This window comes from Typopeltis vanoorti, chromosome 20 (assembly GCF_054136105.1).
Source record: "Typopeltis vanoorti isolate ZY-2024b chromosome 20, IOZ_Tvanoo_1.0, whole genome shotgun sequence".
Classification (NCBI taxonomy): Eukaryota; Metazoa; Arthropoda; class Arachnida; order Uropygi; family Thelyphonidae; genus Typopeltis; species Typopeltis vanoorti.
The window spans coordinates 26,446,851-26,466,872 of record NC_143568.1 but is presented as its reverse complement, the minus strand read 5'-3'; the positions used below and the strand labels follow the sequence as shown (position 1 = coordinate 26,466,872).

Sequence of the window (20,022 nt, the reverse complement as noted above, 5' to 3'; positions counted from 1 at the left end):
TTTTATTTTCAATTATTGTTTTTATTTCATTGTTCCATATATTTAATTTTTTTATTTTTATGATATTTTTTATGTTCCTAGAATTTCATATACTGCTGATGTAATAATTTTTTTTGTATTATTCCATTCTTTCTCGATGTCTTCATTTTCATGTATTTTATCTAAATAGCTGTTAATCCCCTCTTGGTATAAATTTCTTATACTTATATTGTTTAGTAGTCATAGTTGATAATTAGAGTTTGTTTCTCTAGTTTGTTTATTATTATTATTTTATTTTTTTCTTTTTGTATCTTTTGTAACCAATTTGGTGGAAACCTTAATTTTGCCTACACCAAATAATGATCTGTATCCATTTTTTAGCCCTCTCGTGACTTTAACATCTAGGAAGAGGTTTGCTGCTTTCTCATTTGCTATGAAGTAGTCTCTTATTGATTTTTGTCCTCTTACACACCATGTATATTTATGTGTATTTTATGTTTGTAGAATGTATTCATTATTTTTAAATGATTATATATTATATATATATAATCAATGAGTAATTTTCAATTTTTGTTTACTGTTGGTTCTCCATATTTTTCTATATTATTATTTAGCAAATGATGCATAAGAAAATGATGACTTTTACGAAGTCATCATTTTCTTCCTCTTTTCCTTCTTCGGTATTTGTTTGTCTACTCCACTATATATGATGTGATAATTAGTTGATTTTGTGTTCCTTTCAGTTTCTTTTCTGTTTCTGAAAGAACTGCAGTTTCTGTATTTTCTTTATTTAAATTTTTATCTAATTCTTCTTCCTTATGTGCTTTATATATCTATCTATCTATCTACTATATATCTATCTATCTATCTACCCTGACAGCATATGCTGATGATGTTACAATTATAGCCTGCAAAGAAGAGGACTTCCATAATATACAAACAGCATACCAACAATACCAGGCAGCCTCAGGAGCCACACTAAACGCACATAAAACCACAGAACTGTGGTGTGGCAAATGGACAAACCGAACTGACTCCCAAATGTCTGGTAACCGGTCTGCAGAGGGAAACAAATACCTGGGGATTTACCTAGGAAACACGCCCTCTTATGTGGATAAGAACTGGGAAACACTAAACAAATGTTTCAAGCAAGTGCTAGGAAAGTGGGCAGCAATATGAGCCTCTGCCTCCACAAGAGGGAGAACAATAATCATTAACCAAATAGCCACCAGTGTCCTTTGGTATACGCTAAGATTCTCACGGCACCACTGCAATTCATCAAACAAATAAAGTCAACCATCTATCGATTCAATTGGAACAAAACAAACTGGCTTTCCTACTCCAAACTATGTACGTCTCTCAAAGATGGAGGACAAAACTTAACCTCCATTGACAACAGGATAACAATGTTTCGAGCTCGATTTCTCCTTAATACCCTACAACAGGAAATATCACACAAATGCACCACTGAATATATTTTCACTTCTGCCACTAGAGGTCTCTCTCTCTCTCTCTCCACAACCTTAAGAATGATAACAGCTCATGTTCCAGTAAATCTAACAAACTTCTACAAAGATGTCCTTCGAAGATGGAAGAAGCTAAACCTCCAGCACACAGTGAAGACAGCATCCTTTTCTGAAATCCTCTTGGAACCCATCTTCCACAACACGATGGTAAGAAACCTGATCACTCAGAAAGAGATTTTCTTTCCTCCATGGAGCTGGCGAGGCATGAGGATCTTGGGTGACATTCTTTCTCCGAGCCTCACCTGGCGCTTTCCAAAATCACTCAAAAACCTGGGAATATGGGAATCAGTCTGAGTAGATACACACTGTAGAGGCCGCTTTTCAAGTAGCTATGCCCGATAGCATAACAGAAGAGGGGCTTAGCCCTCCTAACTCTGGAGATCCAGTGCCTATCTTTCTGATAAAAACTAATAATTCATGGGAAAAACTTACACCCAGCAACACCAACAAAATCTACAGCTCTATAACAACAGTAGAACCAAAGCACTTTACTGGAAAATCCTGCATCATCTCATCAAATACCGTTTCAATGGGACCTACTATATTGCACAAAAGCTATCAAACCTGACGCAGATATTCAGTGGAGAATGTGGCACAACATACTACCCACTCCAATAACTATATTACGAAAATTTAACTGAGATGTCTCAGATAACTGCCTGTTCTGCTACCGATCAGGAACAGTCCGGCATATCTACTTGGAATATCCAGTCAACACCCAATTAATCCGTTTGTCTCAGGAAACGGCAGCTCTCACCTGTGGTAGTCTTCATACAGAAGAGAAGTACTTCAATCTTATCCATGTGGAGTCAAATAATCATTCATTCTGCAATTACTTCTTCATCACTGCGAAAGCGGTAATATACAACTTCTACCTCAGACACACAAGACCAGATAGCACAGCAACTTCACAGAGAGTGGCAGCTGACCAACTCCTTGCAGCCTTCAAACAAAAGGTGAGAAGTCGGATCCTACATGAGCATCACCACCACAGGTAAAACATCACCTTAGATCTTTTCCACCAAGACAAACTTACACCCAGTAGATCAACTCCTGCTCAGCCAAGAGTTGAATCCATGGAATCAACTCCTGGCTGAGCAGGGTGACTGCATCATAGTCCACTTTCCAGCATAGAAGTGACATTATTCCCCCCCCCTAAGGAAAGGGGGAAGAAAGACTTTTCGTGCTTAACAGTGCGAACATTAATCAGCTGTCAACCTCATATAAATAGATAATATTGTCCTATAGTAACTGTTATGTTCTTACACATACATGTCAGATTTTGTTCTTATAGAGTATCGTCAAAATAACTGTTAATGGCTGTAATTAAAAAAAAAAAAGTAATTCATCTTATAACTGATATTTCGATGTAACATACCTCAACAAGAGTATGAGCATGTAACCTCTCTACCTGACTGCAGAGAACCATGAACTGGTTAATCCTGTACATAAGATTGTTATGTTTACAATAAAAAAAAATTTAAAAAAATCTCTCTCTCTCTCTCTATTTTTTTTATTAACACTTGATAAAATATACATTGGAAGATAGATAACAAAAAGGACTATTTACATATTATAAGAGTGTATATTACAGAGAAAAAAAAGGATTTTCTTTTTAGATATACAATAGAAATGAGGGAAAAAAGTACATTAGTGGTAGACAGGATGTGCCTTTTCAGTAAGAGTCAATATTACAGTTCAGTATCACGTTTAGTTATTTTTCAACTGAAATGTATTGTTGTCTGCAATCCAGTTGGATTCTACTCCTCTATGAAGTTCGCGACAGTTCCTGTTTCTTTGTGATAATCAAATTCCAGTGAAAGCCTGCTCTGTAGTTTCCGACGTAGGCTACACATGACTGTTTGTTCCGATTCATTGATGGATAGGTGCTTAAGGTAGAAACTGTAAATGACGGCCTTGGCGCAGATAAAGAGGAAATTGCGTATTCTGTGTTTGTTCTCTTCTGTATGGACTAAATTCCAGTAGTCTTCTTGGCTGTGTGCATAGTTACAGGTGCTAGAGGCTGTATTCAGGGTGTAGGTGATCATCCCTTTGTTTGCAGGACAGGTTAAATATGTGTGTTCCAAGATGCCTGAAACTTCACAGAATAGACACTGATCCGATTGTCTTAGCTGAAATTTGTGGAGCTTAGTAGGAGTTGGCAAGATGTTATGCCATAGCCTCCACTGTATGTCAGAATCTGGTTTGACACACCTCTTATATGGAAGATCCCACCAAAAACTGGGTGGCATGTGCTGCATAGTAAATGAGAGGGTTAAGGATGAATATACGAAGGTGCAGTTGGAGACACTGATATGAGGGAGTGGTATATTTTCTTGTAGTTGGAGGGAAGAATTAGAAGTGAGGCTTCAGATGATGCAAGATGAAAGGTAGGCTCCCTGCAGTTTCTAGAAGAAATATGGATTACCTGAGGCGTAGCAATATCTGGGAAGGTTTTTATAATAGCAACTTGCATCAGTTGATATTGCTTTTAGATATTGTAGTTTTTTAATGGTAGGCATGTTAGTGTTTTCCAGTTTAGTGTTTGAAGGTCCCCCATGATGCTTATCCCTGCCCAGTTCCATCTAGGGAAAAGGAAGGGCTGGCCAGTTGTGGGACTTGTTATGTTTCAGATAAAGGATTAAACTAAATTTATTATTTAGTTTAATTTATTTCCAAGTGGAAAATAAACTTTCAACATCTTTCTCTAAATTCAGAGTAATTTAATAAAAAGATGGCACACTCTTTGGCAACTCCTATAGGTAGAGATGACCTTGCTAATTCTTCTGCCTGGTATCTCCACTTGGGCCTGGCTCCCACTGAAGAGACCTCAATAAAGGTCTCGTTGCAAGGAGATGTGTTTTGCATTATGGGAGATACTGAGATAGGAGTGATGTTAGCTTGCTTCACCTTTGCAACAAGATGCCCGGTGTTGTACCACCTTACCCCAGTCCTTACCCCAGTCCTGAAGATACTTTCAGGTGCAAACTTTGTTTTCTCACACTTGGATAAAGGATTAAACTAAATTTATTATTGTTATGTTTCTGTTTGAAAACAGTGGTTCTGTTGGTACAGCTGACTCTGTTGATCTTATCAGCGTGTGATGAAGTTCTGTATTTTTCTGTAGAGCATCTTTGTAAAAATTAGGTAGTTTAGGATAATTTCATGATGTTATCAAAAGTGGTTATATAAGCATGATTGGACTGAAGTGTCTTTAGCAGAAGGATTATCCTGAAGGATGTCATCTTGTTGTCAAGGGAAATCAGGCCTTGACCTCCCTTATTGAATTGCTCACAGAGTTCAGAGTATGTTGTCCAGTTAGTATTGTTCCATAGGAAACGTTTCATTGCCTTTTTAATATGATGGAGAAAGTCTTCAGGAGGGTGCTAGTACTTTGAGGGTATGCCATAGCACACTCGCAGCCATCTGGTTGATTATTAGGATTCTTCCTCTAAGTGAAGACATTGAATGAATGCTGTTACATTTTCCTAGCACTTGTTTAAATCGGTTATGTAGCTGTATCCAGTTCAGTGCTTTATATATTTTGGTGTTTCCAAGGTGTACACCTAAATATATTTGTCCTTCATTTGACCAAGTACATTCAATCGGAGAATCAGTTCTAGCCTTCCATCTGCCTGACCACAAACCAGAGGTTTTTGCAGAGTTTAATTTGGCTCCTGAGGCTTGTGCATATAGTCTGTGTGCTTCATTGGTTACTGTCATTTCTTTGTCATTATGGATTATTACTGTAACGTCATCGGCATATGCTGATAGGGTTATTTTTTGATGTGGTTCTATTATGCTGGTTCATTTGGAGATGATTGTGTTATATACTCTTTTTAAGAAGGATTCTATGGCCAGTGTGTGTAACTGTCCAGAGAGAGGACATCCTTGCTTGATCCCTTTGGAGTATGGCAAAGTGCAGGTGAGCCTGTTGTTAATTTTTAAACAGAAGACTGCATCTCTGTATAACAATTGCACTGTTCGAATGATGAGAGGACCATAGCGAATGCCTTTAGGACTTCATAAAGGTACTCGTGCTCTACCCTGTCAAAAGCCTTCTCCTGATCAAGGCTGATGAGTGCTAGGTCTTTATTTTGGTTGTGTGCAATGTGGACGAGATCTCTTATTAAATAGAGGTTATCATATATTGTTTTCCCAGGAACAGAATAAGTTTGATGTCGGCCAATAACTTCAGGCAGTGTTGGCTTTAGTCAGTTAGCAATAACTTTGGAGATGATTTTGCAATCTGTCTTGATTAGTGATATTGGATGCCAGTTTCGGATATCTGTGTGGTCTCCTTTCTTTGGTATCAGTTGTGCTACTGAGGTCATGATGAATTCTGGGAGCCCATTGAGGTAGGCATCTTGCAGTGTTTTAAGGAGAAGTGGTCTGAGTTGATTCCAGAAGACTTGGAAAAACTCTGTTGTGAGACCATCATGGCTGGGAGATTTATTCTTTGGCAAGGATGTGCATGTGCAGTTTTCAGTTCCTCTAGAGAGATTGGGTTTTCTAAGTGATTCTGATCTGTTGCAGAGATTCTTTTTGTTTCTTTCAGTATTTCGTGAATGGCATGAAGGGATGTTTCTGTAGAGCTATATGCATTCTTGTAGTATTGTAGGATTTCAGAAGTGATTTTAGTTGGATCTTCTGTGATGTTGCCATCTTGAAATCTAATAGCAGAGATGCAATTTGCTGCCTGGTATTTTTTTTCCAAACAGAAAAAATATTTTGCAGGTGCATCTGAGAAATGTATTTGTGTATATTGCGATCTAAGTAGGGCAGCACCCTTTGTGGTTTCTTGTGTCTTTGCATGGCTTGGAGGGATGAATTATACTCAGGGCTTTCTTCTGGTAGATACTGCAGCTGTTCTTCGAATTATTGGATGTTAATGTTTCTCTGTTGATTCTTCTGGTGACTGTAGATCTGCGTGAAGGATTTTATTCGTGATTTTACGTGGGGCCACCATGTTAGATTTTCATTGGTTCTGTATTCCCCCTTCAAGTGAGTGAGGTTAGTTATTAAAGCCTGAGCGTTTGTTATGTATTCTGGATCTTTCAGGAGGGTAATGTTGAAGATCCAATAGGCACTTCCTGATTTGGATGCTTCCAAAAATAATGAAAGTTGCAGTTTAATGAAGCAATGATCTAAGATGTAGGAAGGAATATATTAGAGATGTTTCTAACTAGAGGAACAGTGTGTTTGGAAATGTGTATATATATAATTATATATATATATATATATATATCTATATATATATCTGTAGAAAGTTTTTTACCTTGGGTATAGTATATGTTAACTATATATATACACTCCACTATATATGATATGATAATTAGTTGTTTTTGTGTTCCTTTAAGTTTCTTTTCTGTTTCTGGAAGAAATGCAGTTTCTATATTTTCTTTATTTAAAACTTTATCTAATTCTTCTTCCTTATGTGCTTTATCTATCTATCTTAGAGGAAGAGTACTAATAGTTAACCAGGTGGCTGCGAGTGTCTTATGACATACCCTCAAAGTACTCACACCTCCTGAAGAATTTCTCTACCACATTCAAAAAGAAATCAAACGTTTCCTCTGGAACAAAACTCACTGGACAACATACCCTCAACTCTGCAAGCCACTCAGCAAGGGAGGTCAAGGCCTGATTTCCCTTGAAAACAAGATTAGATCCTTCAGGATAATCCTTCTCCTAAAGACACTTCAATGCAATTACACTTATATAACCACCTTCGATTACGTAACCACCACTATTTTCGAACAAAAACATAACAAGTCTCACAACAGGCCAGCCCTTTCTTTTCCCTACATGGAACTGGGCAGGAATAAGAGTCATAGGGGACCTCCTAACCCAGACCCTAAAGTGGAAAACATTCACAAACCTACCAATGAAGAACCCAAAAACTGAAAAGCAATATCAACAGCTGCAAGTCTCCATTATAAAAGCCTATCCAGATATCGTTACACCTCAGGAAATCCGTATTCCTTCTAGAAACTGCTCAGGGGCCTATATTTCATCTTGTACAATCTGAAGCCTCACTTCCAATTCTTCCCTCCAACTACAAGAAAATATACCACTTCCTCATGTCAGTTTCTTCAACCTCGCCCTTCTTATATTCATCCTTAACCCTCTCATCTACAAGGATGCATATGCCACTCAGTTTTCAGTGGGATCTGCCATATAAATCGAAGTGTGCCAAACCAGATTCCGACATACAGTGGAGACTATGGCATAACATCTTGCCAACTCCTTCTAAGCTCTACAAATTTCAGCTAAGAGAAATGGATCTGTGTCTATTCTGTGACGTTTCAGGTACCTTGGAACACACATATCTAACCTGTCCCGCAAACAAAATGATAATCACTTATGTCCTGAATACTGCCTCTAGCACCTGTAACTATGCAGACAGCCAAGAAGACTACTGGAATTTAGTCCACACAGAAGAAAACAGATACAGAACATGCAATTTCCTCTTCATCTGTGCTACGGCCGTCACCTACAGCGTCTACCTAAAACAGACAAGAAATAACCAGCACCCATCCATCACAAACTGCACAAACCGTCATGTATATTCTTCGTCGGGAACTAAAAAGGGCTTTTATTGGAACTTGAGTACTTCAAAGAAACAAGAACTGTTGCAAAATTCATAGAGGAGTGAAATCCAACTTGTACTCTCTTCTGGATTGACGATGACAATATGCTTCATCTGAAAGATAACTCAGACTGAAACTGAACTGTAATTTGAATTTATTTATTGCATTCTCTATTGTATACCCGAAAGGAAAATGTTTCTTTCTCTGTAATTTATATACTTATAATATGTAAATAGTCATTGTTACTTATCGTCGAATGTATATTTTAACAAGTTGAATAAAAAAAAAAAAATAATAAAATAAAAAAAAAAAAAAAAAAAATATATATATATATATATATATATATATATATATATATATATAATGTGATAATCGGCTTTTACTCGGTTGCTGTGATACATTTTAAAAACATAGATTTAATTACTAAAAAACCGAGATAACTTATAAAGATTTTAATAAGATTGTAATTTTAATATATATATATATATATATATATATATATATATATATATACAGGGTGTTCGGGATAAATTTGAAATATTTATAATTAATTATATTTTTCCGTAAGTTACATGTATTAACACACACTTCTCTTCATTTAAAAGTTTGGACCCTTCTTCATTCATATACAAGATGTCAGAAAGGATGGATAGCTGGAACCCACCTGAATCATGGAAGAGAATAACTTGTATCATGATGATTCGTGCCCGCCATCAAAATAAGGATATTACGACTGCTGCCCAATGCTCCCTGAATACAGTAAAAACAATCAGGCATGAACTAGAGACTTGCAATGGTGACTACGAGGATGTAGCAAGAAGAAAGATCCCTAGCAGATGATCTGATTGCGTTCGTACAGCAGAATTCCTCGCAAATCTGCAGGAACAGGTGTTGAAGAACCCTGGCATTGGAATTCGGGCTTTGTTCGTGGAGTTGCTAACTGTAGTCAAGCCCTGGATAACAAGGGTAGCCAATGGTAGGCCGTATGTATGGCAGCAGGATTCGGCCCCTTGCCACACCTCTGGGAAAAGTCAAAAATGGTTGTCTGAAAATTTCTACGACTTCACCAGTCCAAATGTTTGGCCTCCAAACTCCCCAGACCTTAACCCCATGGATTATTTTGTATGGGGCGCAGTTGAAAAAGACACCAATCGCACTTCCAGTAATACAAAAGCCCAGTTAATGGATAAAATTAAAACAGTTTTTGCGGCCCTTCCCAGGGAGACTGTAGCATCAGCTTGTTCGAGGTTCCGAAGCAGAATTGAAGCTGTGATCGATGCTAATGGTGGTTATTTTGAGTAAATCTTGTTGATAGTATTGTAATTAACTCTGCCTGTAATGTTTTTTTGTCAATTCATTAAATTTAATAGATACAAAGAAGATTTTCTTTTTCCTTACGAAACTGTCAAATTTATCCCGAACACCCTGTATATATATATATATATACTCCACTATATATGATATGATAATTAGTTGTTTTTGTGTTCCTTTAAGTTTCTTTTCTGTTTTTGGAAGAACTGCAGTTTCCATATTTTCTTTATTTAAAATGTTATCTAGTTCTTCTTCCTTATGTGCTTTATATATCTATATTATTTATTTATTTATTTATTTTCAGGCAGGTCAATATATAATGCTACTTTTGGACAATTATGGCGTTGGAACAGCTGTTATTTTATATGCTACGCTAGAACTTATTGCTGTCATGTGGATTTATGGTAACTACACACACACACACACACACACATATATATATATAATTTAGAGCTGCCTGTTGTAACATATATTTTTGTATTTCTCTTTTTGTGTTATGCACCTGATGAAGTTTTCTAAGAAAATGAAACAAATAATAAATAGTATTTTTTCTATTTTAGCATCGCTCGGCTTCTGGTCAATCCTTGTATTATTATTATTATTGTTATTATTACAGCAATCCCTCGATTAGTGTGCCTAATGCATTCTTTAAAATAGGTGCATTAATCAAAAACGCACTAATCGAATATAATAACTATGGGAAAAAGTATAATTCGTTCCTCAAATTTCTTTTTTGAACCATAATTTTTTTATAAAAGAATTAAGGTATGTCTCGGGGCCTAGTTAAAGGGAAACCATGAAGCTGAAAGACAATAAAACATATTTAGAATATAAATTTTATTATTGTACTTCTTAACAAAGAATTGAGCTAACGTAGTTTGGCCGGATTTTGTTTCTTTTTTTCATATAACTTACAGCATGGCCCTATTGCCTCTTTTACACTTCTGCAAATTTTACTGCTTCTCTCTTCATCAGGGTCAGCCTCTAAGCATTGCTGCTTAAAAACTTCGATTGTACAAAAAATATTTTCAAATTGTTTCTGTGAAAATTCTTTTGGCTGACTATCAGTGGTTAAATTTTCTTCATATTCTTCAGGATATTCCCACTGTGCATCTAAATTTAGCAGGTCGGAATCACTCAATTGTTCAGAATGAGATTTAATTAACTCTTGGACATTATCATCGAAGGGGAGAAAGAAGTGAAGGTCATATGAATTGGTCAAAATCACGTGCTTTATAGATAAAATTTCCCAACTGTTATACAAGCAAAATAGTTACCACTTTAAAAACTACAATGATCTTAAAAGAGAAGTTAATTTTCTGACATGTAATAATAAACAACTCATCCCAGAAGACGATTGATTACCCTATTATCGGAATGGATTCTCCTTTTTGTGACATGCGCAGGTGTGTCGAAGGATCTCGAATCGGTGGCATACTATAGCAAACAACATAAATTTTGGGAGTAGAAAATTTGAACATAGTATACATAGTGTACATGGAAGTAGTGTAGTATGCCATTAAAAATAACTTTGTAAAATGTTTTAAATCAGTGACTAAATTATTTCATTCTGGTGAGTGATTTTTTTAAAATAGTTAGCCATAAAAATGTATAGATAGAAAATTTTTAAAATCTGTAACATTCATTTTTAAAATGTATATAAGCGCACTAATCGAATTTGGGTATTGAAAAAAAATGACGCACTAATCGAGGGCACATTAATCAAGTGATTACTGTGTTATTATTATTAGTAGTAGTAATTAAGAATTGCTACTATATGGAAAATATGCATAATACTTATAAAGCACGAATACAATTTTCTCCATATTATTATTATTATTATTATTATGTGGTATCTCTGTGTAGTCTGGAGACTCATCGTGAGAGACCCACACTCATTTTTTTATGCAAAAATAAAAAAAAATAAATAAATAAAATAACTGCTCATACCTCTCCTTAAACTCCTTCACTTTCACGGCATTCACAACTAATTCTGGCAATGCATTCCAATCATTTACCACTATCCACACAAAAAATGTAGTCAGCACATCCTTATTAACCACATTTAAACAACTTCCATGGATGAATCCAAGTTTTCACTGTTTTTCATGTATTGAAAAAATTTCCTTTGCATCAATTTTATAAAACTTCTTTAATATCTTAAGTTTCTATGATGTCCTCTCTCTCTCTTTCTTTCTTTTCTGCCTATCGACTAGACTATGCAACTCACACATTTTCAGCCTCTCCTCAGACAGTGCATTCCACAGGCCTGTCACCAGCTTAGTCACTTGTCTCTGAATCCTCTCTGCCACCTCCTGATCTCCAAAAACCTAGGTGACTGCACAGTAGTCAAGATGTGACCGAATCAGAGCCATATAAAGAGGAATAGTAACTTCTCTATTTTTTACTTGTTAAATCATCAATATCTGCAACCCAGTACCATTAATGTGATATCCAACATGCAACCTTTTCCACCTTACATTTTGCAACATTAAATTGATAATCATTATCCTTTGTCCACAGTTCCAATTTATTTAAATCATCCTGCAGGGTAGAATACATCACCATTATCAAGTATCATCCCCTCCAGTTTTGCATCATCAGCAAACAACTGAATATCCTATCCCTTTAAAGTTTTCCCTATATCATTTATATACAAATTAAATTGTAGTGGCGCTAGTAAAGAACCCTCAGATATTCTGTTAGTTACCCTCATTTTCCTAGATTATACTACTTCCTGGTATCTGAAAGTTGGAGCAAATGGGAATGGATATGAATCTGCCAGCCATCCTTTTACTCCTTGCTGCCAGCTTCATATCCATTCCCATTTGCTCCAACTTCCAGACACCAGGAAGTAGTATAATGAATAAGGGAAATGGCTACACACTAATACTGCTGGACCTCGTCAAATTCCTTTACGAAGTCCAGCAGTATTAGTGTGTAGCCATTTCCCTTATTCAGTTCTGTTGTCACTTTATTATAAAAAAAATGATTGAGTAAATTACTGACACAGGCCATGCTGCTCATTATAGAGTATTGTATCCCTATCTGCCCACTGTTGCATTTACCTTTAACCAACTTTCGAATACTTTAACAACCATTCTTGATATATTAATTGGTCTGTATTGGAGCTGCTTTATTTACCTTTAACCAACTTTCCAATACTTTAACAACCATTCTTGATATATTAATTGGTCTGTATTGGAGCTGCTTTATGTAATGGAACTAGCCTACTCTCTTTCCACTCCCAATGGCATCTTGCCAGATCTGGCACTTAGATTGAACAACTTCATCAGAGTGATTCCATTTCTCTTTCACTTTCATATAGTACACAGGCTGACATGCCATTTAGTCCCACTGCTGTATTCACGTTGATATGTTTCAATATGCTGAGCACTTCCTCTTCATCTACCTCAATTTTGACATGAGTCTCTGTCACATCAGCAACTGCAAAATCTCCACATGGATGACCTTTTGCAAAATGATCACTCAGCAACTCAACCATTTCTTTTGCTTCTGTCACCTTCCTGCTATCCATATTGATTAAAGTCATCCTTCCATAGTCAATTTTCCTCCTACTTGCTACATAATGAAAAAAATTTTGGAATTACTTTGACTGCTTAGCTAATTTTCTCTCTTAATCTGATTTGGCCTTTCTTACCATAACATTCACCCTTCTTGCCTGCATTTTTTACAGCTGATGAGTATACTGATCACATTTTTCCTTTTATTCCATCCACATTGCAGCTGTTGCTTTATATCTCTGTTCATCCACTTAATCTCCATTTGGTTTATCCTCCTGACTTTGGTTATGCAGTCTGATATTGCTTCTCTCAAACAGTCCCTGACTACTGACATCCTTTCCTTTTAGCTTCTCAAGCCATGCCACTCCTCCGAGATGCCTTCTAAGTATGTCATAATTACCAGCTTTATAGGTGAACATAAACTCTTGGACAGAGCATTTCACTATATGTGTCGCAACTTCCGAGAACAAGAATGCATGGTCACTCTTTCCAGTTCGAGGCAAAGTGTATACCCTGGCTTATAATTAAATATAACATTAAATATATAATGCTATTATCAGATCCATCACTTTCAAACTCCTGATTCCCTCTATGCCATGTTGTTTCAGGTAATTATCTCTTAGCAACTGTATTAATTCCACTTCCATCTTGTCATGCCCCGTTTCCTCCCTCTAATCTATGTCCCCAATCTCCAATGCATGCCATTACATCCTCCTGGTCTATAGTATCAACCAAAAATATATTTTGTCCTGTTGGCCTCTGTCTTGCACCAGATACTCAAATGAACCATCTCCCACAGACCTCAAATCTCTTTAATTTCTAATTTTTTTGGTTATTATAGTTCTTCAGTTATTATCAGCAACACTTCACCTCCTGTCATATTCCTCTCTATCCTTCCTGAAAACACAATACTCTTTACATTTTAATTTTCTGTCAATCAGGTTTAATTGATGCATATAGTTTTTGGCTAAGTCGAGCTGACCAGTGTCAAAAATCTGTAGTAATTTTTTGAGAACTCATCCATGAGAGGTTGGCCATCCTATAGTACAAAAGTACTGTGGATGAGTAATTAGGAATTTATTTTCATTTGACTTGAAATGCCATGGATTGTATTCCTTTGGAAATGTGTGATGGAAAACTGTTCCAGAGGGCAGCAATGGAAGGGATAAATGAAGAGGATGATGAATCTGTTCTGTTGGTTTGGAATTGAACTGTGAGAGGATGTTTGTTAGGTGGTGCATGTGTTTGGCCAGATTTACAAGAGGGTAGGTGAATTATTGATTCCAATTCAGATGAATAGGGACCATAGAAGTATTTATAGAAGATACAGGCTGCAGTTACTCAATGCCTGTGTGAAAGTGAGTGAAATTATTAATGAGGGATTGTCAATCAAACTGCTCTTTTCTGTAGAGATTCCAGTATTTTCATTGGGTTCTTAGGTCTGCCACCCCGATATGAAAGCAGTATTCAATGGTCAGGCAGATTTATGATTTGTATGGAGGTTCAGGAGCTGGTTGGAGTTAAAGTAACACCTCAAGTGAAATAGGGAGCCTAAACAGCATCTCCTCTGCATCCAAAAAGGATGCAGAGGAGATGCTATTTGTGATGTGTCTTTGCCTAGAGAGATTTGAGGTTAGGGTTATTCTGAAAAGGTGAATCTCACGTTGAATAGAAATTTGATTATTGTCAAGGATAAGAATGGAAAAACAGGGATTTTTTTTGTGGGAACTAAAGCAGAGCTGTATTTTTCTAGCTTTGTAGTTCTTAGTTATATCTACACTCCATTGATGAACATTTTGAAGATTAGAATTTAAGGTAGTAGAGGTTAGAGTTTTGGAGGTTGTGGTGATTTGTGCTTTGCAGGATTTATCAGATGAAAAGGAAGAGTGAAATGTGATATCATCAAAACTGTGTACTGGATTTATTTTTTATTTTTTTATTTTTTACATTAGATGCATAGGTTGCATAGTCTAGTTGATAGGCAGAAAAGAGAGAGAGAGAGGACATCACAGAAACTTGATATTAAAGAAGTTTTATAAAATTGATCCAAAGGAAATTTTTTCAATGCATGAAAAATAGTGAGAACTTGGATTCATCCATGGAAGCTATTTAAATGTGGTTAATAAGGGTGTGCAGACTACGTTTTTTGTGTGGATAGTGGTAAATGATTGGAGTGGATGGCCAGAATTAGTTGTGAATGGGTTGGGAAAGAAGGTACTTGTTCACATTGGATTTGAATGACTGTATATTGTATTCCTTAGGGAACACATCAAGGGGAAGACTGTTCCATAGTATAGCAGTTGCAGGGATGAAGGAGGAGGAGAAGAAATTTGTTTTGTGGGTTTCAAGGTGTACTGTGTGGGGATGTTGAGCAACAGCTGCATGTGTTCCAATGAGCTTAGTATTAAGTGGGAGAATTATTGATGCTATTTCGGATGAACATTTTCCATGGAAATATTTGTAAAAAACGCACATAGTGCAGAGATCGATCACCTGTGCGAAAGTGGAGGGAGTGAGTTGGTAACTTGTCATTAATAAGTGATTGCTCTTCTCTGTATTGAGTCGAGCATTTTGAGGGAGCTTTTGGGGTTCCCACCAGATATGTAGGAGAAGTATTCGATGGTTGGAGAGATTTGTGATTTGTATAAGGTTAACAGAGGTGAAGTAGCATCTTGAGTGAAAGAGAAATCCGAGTTTTTTAGTAGCTGAGGATGCAATGGCTGTTATGTGTTTATGCCTCTCCTGGCATAAACCCAAAACACCCAAATTTCCAGACAGTCTGTGATTTCTCTTCTTGGAATCCCTGACATCAAAAATAATACTGGAGAAAATGGTTCTTTTTTATGAGAAAAGAGACAGTACTGGGTTTTGTTTGCATTGAAATTGACTATGTTATCTAAACCCCATTGGAAGTCAGAATTGAGGGCAGTGGTGGTTGCTGTTCTGTAGGTTTAGGTGAGTTGTGTGGAATGAGGTTTATCAAAAGAAAGGGAGGAGTGCAATGTGCTGTTGTCTGCAAAACTGTGAATTGGGTTGGAGGTAAGCTGAAGTAGGTCATTGATATGTAGTAGGAAGGTTGGTGAGAGGACAGAACCTTGAGGAACCCTGGCATTAGTTGAATGGTGAGAGAATAAGGAGCCATCCACCACCACACATAGTGTGCATCCAGACAGAAAGCTGGCAATCCAACTATGGAGGTACCTCCAACCCAATATGAAACTGTGTATTAGGTTGGAGGTAAGCTAAGTAGGTCATTGATATATAGTTGGAAGAGGGTTGGTGAGAAGACAGAACCTTGAGGAACCCTGAAATTAGTTGAATGGTGAGAGGATAAGGAGCCAGCCACCACCACACATAGTGGGCATCCAGACAGAAAGTTGGTGAAAGAGGTCTTGGGATAGACCAAACGATGGCAGTTTGCTTAGTAAGCCCTTGTGCCAGACCCGATTCAAATGCCTTAGAGATATCAAGCCCAACCACTTGAGATTCACCAAACTTCTCCATGGCATTTGTCCAGAGATGGGTGACATATGTGAGCAGATCTCCTGTTGATTGACTGCGATCAACATACTGGCGGTTGTTTATTAGACGAGTAGCTTCAAGGCAGTGTAGGAGTTGGGAATTGATGATTTTTTCCATTACTTTAGACAGGACTGAGGTGAGCGAGATGGGGTGGTAGTTGGATGGCAGTGACCTCTCGCCCTTCTTGGGAATGGGTTGAATATAGGCCAATTTCCAGACTGTGGGATAGATACCAGTGGAGTAAGACAGTATACATAAGCGACATAGGACAGGAGACACTTCTGGTGTGCAAACCTTCAGGACAATTGGAGGAATGCCATCAGGACCAGGATACTTTTTTGTGTCAAATTTAGATGGTGTTTTGCTGATCTCTTTCTGTCAAAAGGATATGGGGGGGCATTGGCATCTGGAATGGTTGGGGGGGCGATGTTTGCATTGTCAATTATGCATGCATTGGAAGCAAAGTGTGAGGCCAGGAGATTGGCCTTTTCTGTATGTGATGATACAATGGAGCCATCTTGGTATGATAGAGGTGGGAATAGTGTTGGGCTGAAGTTACGACCGATTGCTTTTGCAAGGGAAGAAAAGGCTCAGCTGCCATTCGAACAGGCTGCTAATTTAGTGCTCTTTCAAACTCTGTTTTGGAAGCATTGATTGTTTTTTTGCATTTATTTCAGGCTTGGATATAAGCTCTAAAGTAGGATGGGGTTCTTGATTTGAGCCAGTGGCATGTTTGGTTTTTCATTTGCACAGCCTTTGAGCATATTTTGGAAAACCAGGTTTAGTTAGGAAATGGAGGTCAGAGTACTGTGGGGAATGTATGATTCCATGCCAATGAGGATTGCTTTGGTTTTAGTTCGGTGCATGTGTTTTGTTTGGAAGTTGGAAGCAATAGTTTAACCTTGGGAATGAGGCATAGAAGTTGTGGAGGCTGTCCCACTTGGCACTGTTATAATGCCAAACTACTCTTGTATGGGAGTGGCTGGATAAATGTTGTTGCATGGGAGAGGAGATGAGCACACAAAGTTGTGGTCAGAATTGCCTAGCGGGCTCTCTACATTCACCGTGTATTTGGAAGGGTCATTGGGGAAGAGGTCTAGGGTATTTGGAGAGGGTTTGGGTTGTCAGGTATTCTGGTTGGCATCTGAACTAATTGTGTAAAGTCATTAGTGATGACGAATGTTTCAGCATCTCTGGCTGCAAGATCTGTACAGCTGGAGGAGGAAAGCCAGTTGGTGTTGTGGTGTTAACCTAACCAGTTGGTGTTAACCTAACCTAAAATCTCCTAGGAGAATGATTTTGCTGTTGGGAAAGTGGGACTGGAGAAAGTCAATTTTTAAGCAGAGGAAATTTAAGAGCTCAGAGTGGTTGGTTGCATTAGGAGAATGATAGAGACAGCATATGAATTTGACCGAGTTGGGTAGGGATACTTTCATCCAAAGAAAGCCATAGTTGGGTGCTCCCTGGCAAGGTATGTCGGCATGGATGTATGCACAGACACCACCCTTGGATCGAAAGGAGTTAGAGTGGGTAGTTTGGAAGGTCAAGGTGAATAGTGCTGGAGGGACGTGAGATTTGAGTTTCTGCCAGAAAGAGTAGGTGGGGTTTTGTAGACTGCAGGTGATAGTGGATAAGGTTGGAGTTTAGGCTACGGATGTTAGTGAAGTGGATTTGTAGTATTTTATGAGTCATATGTTTGACCGCAGGGATCTTGCACATTTCCTATGCAGTTCCTGCATACTGAATCACTGTGGTGGTTGCTAGTGGCATCACTTGGTTTTTGCACCAATTTAGCTTGTCTGTAGTCTACAGTCCAGCTGTAGTCACCATTTTTAAGTTTTTCTGCAACTGGCATCCTTGTTCTCTTTGTGCAAACGATAGATCTAGTCGAGCAGTTATGCGCAATTGCAGATAAGTGTCTTTGAACTTGTTGTTGACCGCTGTTATTAGTTTTGATGTGCTTGTCGGCGTGTTGCAAGTCACTTTTACAAGGCATGGAAAGTTCGTTCTGTTCTTTCTTTTTTTTTTTTTTTATGGGTCTGAAATGATGGCACCTGGTGATATTTTTAGGATCGATATTGCATTCTTCTGCTAATTTGGTAATGTCTTCTTTCAGTGCTTTTCCATTTTCTTTTGGAAAGTTCAAAACAACGGCGTTGAATTTTTTGTTTTTGGCCCCCATCAAGTCGTTCACTGTTGATGCGATTATTTCACAGAGTTCATTTGTAGGGAAAGGTGAACTTGTGTTGTGGCACTGATCGTCAGTTGATTCGAGCTTGGTTTCTAGTATTCGTATTTTGGAGGAAAGAGTTTTATTCATAGCACTGATGTGCTGTTCAAGGTTTTCAATTTGTTTGCTTAAGTTCAGGAGCTGTTTTACAGACGGGAGGCACGGCGAACAGAAATAGGGCCGATTGAGGTCAATATATATCTTGTGTATATCTCATGTGCCGATTCATCCATGTTTGTGCAGGAAGCGTTTATCCAGTGGCAACAGAATTCACACATTATACATTTTTTTTAATCGCTGATATCAATTTTGCAGATGTGGCACCTTGTGGGTTTGTTGGCAATCGATGGCGCTACACAGGATGCTTGTTCGTCATTGGCTTTTGTTGCTACTATCTTTGCTTTGCATGGTAGGTATTGTGGCTGCTTGCACGTGACTGATTTTTAGAAATATAACTGGTTTAATGCACTAAAAGTACTTACAGGTTGTGCTGGAATTTTCTGCTCCTTAGTACCCGCTGTTAAGATTTACATTTGATGTTTAATTTGAATGGGAAACTCTTGGAACAGCGATAAAATGTAGGAACATTAACTTATAGTAGCTTACTCACAGACACCACCTGGTGAAGTGTTTGCAGTCAGTTGAAGTAGATCTTTTATGTATAGAAGGAAGAGGGTGGGCAACAGAACAGAGCTTTGTGGGATCCCAGCATTAGTATAGATAGAAGATAAGGAGCCATCCACCATCATTCAAACTGAGTGTCCATCCAGAAAGTTGGCTACCCAACTGTAGAAGTCAGCAACAGACTGATTGATTGGAGTTTTCTTAATAGACATTTGCACCAAACTTGGTTAGAAGCTTTGGAGATATCAATTGCAACTACCTGAGATTCACCAAATCTTTCCTTAGTGTTTGTTCAGAGATGGGTTACATAGGTTAGTAGAGCCCTGTTGATCAATGGTGACGGAATCCATACTTTTGGTCATTTATTAGATGAGAGTCTTCATGGTAGCATAAAGTTGGCTGTTGATGGCTCTTTTCATTACTGTAGAAAGAACTGGAATGAGAGAAATTTGATGGTAGTTTGAAGATAAAGATTTGTCACCCTTCTTAGGAATAGGTTGTGTATAGACTAGTTTTGAGACTGCAGGATAGATACTAGTGCAATAAGCAAGTGTAAATATATGACATAAAGTGGGAGTCAACTCGGAGCACAGAACCTTAGGACAATTGGAGCAATGCCATCAGGGTCAGAAGACTTTTTGATATCTCATTTGAGCAAAATTTTTCTGATCTCTTTCTGGTGAAAGGTCAAATGCAGCATTTAAATGTTTGGG

At 37.7% G+C, this 20,022-nt stretch overlaps 1 protein-coding gene across 1 annotated transcript in view; it reads left to right on the top strand.

Annotated features, from left to right (window-relative positions):
* Positions 1-20,022, top strand: part of LOC150095293 (uncharacterized) — a 590,931-nt gene that overhangs the window by 147,004 nt on the left and 423,905 nt on the right. The window contains exon 13 of the mRNA XM_090410639.1: positions 9,714-9,813. Within this exon, the coding sequence (XP_090266765.1) occupies positions 9,714-9,813 (100 nt within the window). The remainder of the gene's footprint in view (positions 1-9,713; positions 9,814-20,022) is intronic.